Below are 6946 nucleotides of genomic sequence, written 5' to 3' on the forward strand. Positions count from 1 at the left end.
GCTTCTTCTGACTTGACAACTGTTTTTCAACAAAAATAGGATCTTGATTCAAACTTTCATGTCTCGTACTATGCTTCACCGGAGCTGATCAGAAAAAACGAACCAGCAGCTGCAGAACCCTAATCAGCGGCGGCGGAACTGTAGCGGCGGCGGTACTGTAGCGGCGGCAGCGGTACTGTAGCAGCGGCGGTGGAACTGTAGCAGCGGAGCAGCGGCGGCGGAACCCTAGCGCAGTAGGGTGGCGGCGGCTGGATGATTTGGCGGCGACTCGGCTGGTTCAACGTGTTCTTCGCGTGATCTGAACCTAAGCTCTAGATACCACTTGTTAGGATTAAACGCACACACGAAACTGAACACGACACGAAAGCAATAAACGAACACGAGGATTTAACGTGGTTCGGTCTAAACTGACCTACGTCCACGGGTGGCAACTAGGTATATCTTTTATTGAGTGACAAATATTACAAGTACATAATGTTGTTTATATAGAGACTGAACTAGGGTTAGTAAATTATTATGCAAGAAATCTAAACCGGGCCGGGCTTGGGCCCGACCGCCCACACCCGTCTCCTCTTTTGACTTCATATAATAAACCGGGCCAACAAGGCCTACGAACCCAACATCAAATATCTCCAAGTACTTGCGCCTGACAGTTTTACGCAATATGGGTTTTAGTTAATTCACATAAAAACAGAACGTTGAAGACATAAAAAACAAAAAGGACAATGTTCAACATACAAACATGATAGTGAGTTTAGGACTTCCTTGGTTTCGGTGTCATCATGATCCTCACAAACAAAATAGGCTGGCTCAAGCGATTTCCTACAATATTCAATTCCAAATATTTACAAACAGCATAAGTTTTAAAGATGTTTGTTTTAATATATGAAAGAAGAATTGCAAACTCGTAAATTGAAATCCTCTTCACTGATGAAAAGTCCATCTAAAATAAACATATGAATTAAGTTAACAAATACAAAACGTTCAACTAAAAGGAAGTGCAGCCAAAAGTAAACATGAATTGAATTAACAACTATGGTTTGTCACCTAAAAAAAGTGCATTATGACTGAATGCTCAAATATTACTTTTAGAAATATAAAAGATTCATGTTAATTATAAAAGATTTACATGACTATATTATTGTTGTAAATTTCTTTTAGAAAATAATAAATTTATTTACTTAGCAAAAACTAATTTATGTAAGAAATAATTTATTTACTTTACTTTCACAACTTTTGTATTATTATTGATTGTTATTTATAAATAATTTATTGATTGTTTAAATAATTTATTTACTTTCACAACTTTTGTAAATATTTACAAATATTTACAAACGACATAGTTGTTAATTCAATTCATGTTTAAATAATTTATTGATTGTTTTTCGGGTTTCAAAGTTTTAAATCTTGACCCGAAACCCAAACCAAATCTCTCACAGGTTTTTAGGGCGGGTAATTCGGGTTGGGTTAATTGAGTTTCGAGTATCCTAGAAAAAACAACACACAAAACCAATTTTTTTAGAAACAACAATGATAAAATTAAAATAACACTTTCTTTTTGATAAAACAATTCAAAAGAAGAGTAAAAGTAACTCGAATTATAATCGTATTCAATCGACGTGGTTTGGTTGTTCGCTTACGGTTTGCTATTAGTAATAAACAAAAACCATCAATTAAATAAGAAATCGTTTCATAATAGTTAGAATGACTACAATCGATTACAGATTCTGATAACTTTAGTGACTAAGACATAACCTGGTATACATAAAAAAATATTTAGTAACCAAAAACTAAAAGTTTATTCGACTTCGAGCCATGAAAACCATACTTTTAGAAATATAAAAGACTTAAACATGAATTGAATTAACAACTATGGTTTGTCACCTAAAATAAACATGAATTGAATTAACAACTATGGTTTGTCACCTAAAATAAGCATGAATTGAATTAACAACTATGCATATGGTTTGTCACCTCAAATATTACTTTTAGAATGATTCGATCGTTCAACTAATTACATAAATTAGTTTGTCACCTAAAATAAACTATGGTTTGTCACCTAAAACAAGTGCATAATTAAGAGAGATCTCAAAATAAATTCATTACAATTTGAGAAGCTAAAATCTCATTGGAAATTAAACATATTCCAAAGGATTCCAACAAAATCGATCTTTTGCTCTAGAATCGATCTCTATGCACGAATATATGTCACAAATAAATCCTACAAAGAGAATAATAATTAATAATAATAATAATATTAACATAAAAAGAATAATATGAATTGGATATTTGTGGGCCAATCAATATAAACCAAAAGAAGATCTCACAAAATATATGTGAATTTATATTTGATCATCTCTCTCTATATATATTCTATTGTGCTCATATATGCTCACATTATAACATAATTCGTAAAAACTTATTTGTACCAAGTCTCAATTGATTATTTTGTTTATCCTTTTATTATGTCAATGGAGTATTGTGAAAAAGACATGCCTCATGTGCTAGCGGTTGATGATAATATCATTGATCGTAAGCTCGTTGAGAAGTTGCTTAAGACATCTTCGTGTAGAGGTAATATGATGCGCATTCGTGTGTTTTTTTATTTTATTCTTTTGTTGTTAATATTTATGTGATTATATTGTATTAGTTATATAGTTTGATAAGATATATTGCATGTGGTTGGTGTTGAACATGTTTTGTTGCTGAAATTGGTTGTAGTGACGGTAGTAGAAAATGCAATGAGAGCTTTGGAGTATTTGGGTTTGAAGGAAAATCAGCAGCAGAGTCAGTTCAATGGCGAGGTAAGCACAAAGTTACGAGCCAAAGCGAGCTTAAGTGAGCCGGATCAGGTTCGGCTCATTTAATTTATTGAGATGGAAAATTGAGCCAGAGCTTTACTTTTGTTTGTGTGTGTGTTTTTTTTATTGTTATATCAAAGAGTGAAAATATTTTTAACATGCAAAATTTATAAACAAGAGAATTTATAAGAATATGTTTATTACTTTTGTTGTTTTTTTCTTTTATAATTTGTAATGCCAACTAGGTGAGCTATGACCAAGCTTGGCTTGAGCTTTGCTCGTTTGCTTTATCGAGTTGAAAAATCAAGCCCGAGCATGACTCATTATAAGCTCAAGTCAGTTCGTTATTATTTATATCTTTTACATATATTGATATTTTAATAACATAAATGTAATTCTTAATGTATATCTAATACAAAATTTATATTTAAGAGAATTTATAACGAACTGTCTATTATTTTTATCTTTCTTAAAATTTTTAATGCAACGAGCCGAGCTTTGGCTGATCTTGGCTCAGGCTCGGTCGTCTAAATACATACATTTTCAAACCAAACTTTGAGCGAGCCGCTGACTTTTTTAACATCTCTCCAACATGTTTGTTTTGAATTTGTATTGGAAACCAGAAGGATAAAAAATGTAATTGTTGAATTGTGGCAGGGTGCAAAAGTAAATATGATAATTACAGATTACTCCATGCCAGGAATGACAGGATATGAGCTTCTTCATAAAATCAAGGTAATATTTTATTTTTTTGTAATTTTTTTTATAAAATATATGAAAAAATATGTTTTTAAAAAATTTATTTGACAATTTATAAACAGGAATCATCTATGTTGAAGGATGTTCCGGTGGTGATAATGTCGTTGGAGAACATCCCGAATCGAATAAGCGAGTAGGTTTCTTGTTTTCATTATTTTTATAAAATGTTAATATGTTATAATAGTAACAATAAAGATGATAATATTAGTATTAATAATAATAGTAATAATAATAATAATAATATGACCTATCTGTTTATGAATGATTTAGATGTTTAGAGAAAAGAGCAGAAGGGTTCCTTTTGAAGCCAGTGAAGTTAGCATATGTGAAGAAGTTGAGATACAAATTAGCAAAATTCTAAAGTTTATAAAGGAAGTGATGATTAATATTTTTGGGTTTATGTTGGTTGGGTTTTATTTTTATATTTATTTAAACTAGATATGTTTTTATTTGGAATATGATACTATTGAATATTGATAGGATTTATTTACGATGGTGATGATTTACATATTTCATATACCAATTGCAAGTGGTGTCAAAATATCAAAACTCACACATTACTTTATTTCAGAAAATCAGTAAATTATTTGTAAAATGCACACGTACACAACTAAACCTTCGTCCCATAAGACATTTTATATGCTTATAATAGTTTCCATATTATTTACATGGGGTGGGTGAGAATGAGATGTTAAAAGAAAGTTAATTTTTACACATAAAACTTAAATAGTCATGTTATTTAAAGCTGAATGCGAAGACATGTCATCAAGATAAGCGAGCCTACGGCGACACATGACGACTAAAAGAAACTTATATGCATGTACCATCCTTTGGCCACTATTAATCTAATTTCACCCATAAAGAGTGACATATTATCAAATTAGATCTATATTATACGAAAAACACAATAACAAAGGACATTGATCGATCTAAATGAAGTAGCAAGAAACTAGATCGGTCGATGATAATTAAGCATGCATAGTTGCATACCTTGCGCGCGTTAAACACTAAGACAATGTTAATTAAACACACCTAAAGGTACATAGACACATAGTTAATATAGGATAGATAATTAGCTGGTGACCAAATTAATTTAGAGTGACCACTTGATCATCAAAAGCTTCTTCTTCATCTTCACCATCATTTCTTTCGCAAACTCGAAAATCTTGCAACAATAATTAGGCTTCACTAACCCCCCATTAAAACTATCACGTTGTAACTTGTTAAGATAATTAGTACTTTGATCAATATCAAAATCACCAATGATCCAATTAAGTAAGCTTCATGACATCCACCCAGTGATTACTACCCTTCATTTTTACACTTATCCCCTCCAACTCACTTGCACTTGTCATGTCTTTAGTCATCACCCCTCTGATCGTCCGCTTGCACGTGAAAGTGTGACCCATTATTGGAAGCTGAACCGCATCGCCCAGTTTAACCTTGAACTCTCCGGTGTCTCGGTTTAGGGTGGAAGATTTTATGTCTGTTGATGTCAGAATTGCGGGAACAACGCGTTTCTCTAGCCATTCAAGAATGGTTGGTTTCTTGGTGGTGGCGGTGGCGAAGAGTAGGGAGATGGAAAAGAATAATATTATTGCCGGAGAAGACATTTAAGAGTTAGATGGGAGAATTGAAATGGAATACTATATATGGTGACTTGAAGCTACTAGTGTAATGTTAAATAAAATAGGAAAACTTAAAGGTAAAATAAAATAAGTGGTCCTTCACTCCATCTTGGTGTAATGTTAATTAAATTCATATCAATAATCATTTTATCTTTTTATAATTATTATATTATAACTTAGGAACAGTAAAAAAGATAGAAAGTAACTAATATCTCAACCAAACTTGGTTGTATATTTCATAAACCTTTATTTAATTTGACATTAAGTGTATCTAACTAGATGTATGCATGCTTTGTTTAAACTATGACTTGAACATTGAATTATTTGTTTAAATTATGATATTTTATGACTCGTTTGTGTTGCTAGACATGTATTCCATATATAGTTAGACCGTTTTGTTATCTAACTATTCGTTTCTTTTTTTCTACAGGTATTTTAAATCTGTTAAACATTTGTTCTTGTTGCTTTCAAATGCATGTCAAGAATATGTATACATGTTTTGTATTTTTAAACCACACACATCATTACAATTTGAGGTCAACGTCGATGACGTGGTGGTGATATAGGTGAAAGGAGATCGAGGGAGAGGTAGTATACTGATTGGATAGTTTTAAATCTTAACATTAAAATCGATGAAGTGGTGGTGATATAGGTGAAAGGAGATCGAATGTATAAAGGAGTTATCATTTAACATTAAAATCTTATATAATTTAACATTAAAATCTTATATAACTTTTAAGTTATCATTAAAATGGTATGTCATGTAAAACCTACAACAAAATGATATTGTGGAATTGAGATATCAATATTCTCTCGCTCTTTTCCATTCAAATTTGTTGGTGTATGCAATTTGCTTATAGAAAGCACAAAGCATAAATAGGGCTTCCTATATATAGCTACAGGTAAAAGCATTCTCTTGCCATACTTAGATTTAGGCCTGTAAACGAACCGAACGTTCGGTGAACTGTTCGTGAAATGTTCGGCAGGAAGTTCGTTTATGTTCGTTTATTTAATAAACGAACGAACATGAACAAAAAGTTTGTGTTCGTTTAATTAAACGAACGAACATGAACACATGTTCCGTTCGTTCATTTATGCTCATGAACGTTCGTTTATGTTCGTTTGTGTCTGTTTATGTATGTATTAATAAAAAATAATTAATATTATTTGGATGAGTCATTTACTTGAAGTTTTATATTTGTTAATTTGTGTTCATTTAAGTGTTTTCATTTATGTTCGTTTATGTTTGTTTGTGTTCATATATGTTCAGTTATATTCGTTTAGATTTTAAACAAATAAACCTAAACGAACACAAATGTTCATTTTTTAAATAAACGAACATGAACATAAATATTTGTTCGTTAAAGTGTTCGTGTTTGTTTAAAGTTAAATAAACGAACACGAGCATGCCCTTGTTCGTGTTCGTTCAATTCGTTTACATGCTTTCATTATTCACATTGATGAATACATCGCCCTAATCTCTGGGCTCTGCCGATTTTATTTGTGTTCGTGAACCGTTCGTGAACACATTAATTTCCTTAACGAACGAACACGAACATAAAATCTCGTTCGGTAAGTGTTCGTGAACCGTTCGTGAACACATTGTTTCCTTAACGAACGAACACGAACAAGGCCTTGTTCGTGTTCGTTCGATCCGTTTACAGCCCTACTTAGATTGAAGATGTGAAGATGTGAGAACTAATAAATTATATTGCAGCTTTTATGAACTTTTTGTCCACCCAATAAACATCAAACAGA

At 31.8% G+C, this 6946-nt stretch overlaps 1 protein-coding gene across 1 annotated transcript; it reads left to right on the forward strand.

The window, feature by feature from the left end:
• Positions 1-2038: 2038 nt before the first annotated feature.
• Positions 2039-3932, forward strand: LOC143634310 (two-component response regulator ARR5-like). The gene is made up of 5 exons (XM_077102431.1): positions 2039-2574; positions 2722-2804; positions 3459-3536; positions 3623-3693; positions 3831-3932. Exons 1-5 carry the CDS (start codon positions 2466-2468, stop codon positions 3919-3921), a joined length of 432 nt encoding a protein of 143 aa, XP_076958546.1. The 5' UTR covers positions 2039-2465; the 3' UTR covers positions 3922-3932.
• The last annotated feature ends 3014 nt before the right edge of the window (positions 3933-6946 follow it).

The sequence above is a fragment of the Bidens hawaiensis genome, unplaced genomic scaffold (assembly GCF_021521415.1).
Source record: "Bidens hawaiensis isolate Kalapana, Puna unplaced genomic scaffold, B.hawaiensis_p1.1 tig00007041_1, whole genome shotgun sequence".
Lineage (NCBI taxonomy): Eukaryota > Viridiplantae > Streptophyta > Magnoliopsida > Asterales > Asteraceae > Bidens > Bidens hawaiensis.

Excerpts from the sequence above, each read along its gene's own strand:
- LOC143634310 (XM_077102431.1), top strand. The coding sequence starts at position 2,466 with ATGTCAATGGAGTATTGTGAAAAAGACATGCCTCATGTGCTAGCGGTT. Across the intron at positions 2,575-2,721 it reads TAAGACATCTTCGTGTAGAG|TGACGGTAGTAGAAAATGCA; the intron begins GTAATATGATGC and ends AATTGGTTGTAG. Across the intron at positions 3,694-3,830 it reads ATCCCGAATCGAATAAGCGA|ATGTTTAGAGAAAAGAGCAG; the intron begins GTAGGTTTCTTG and ends TGAATGATTTAG.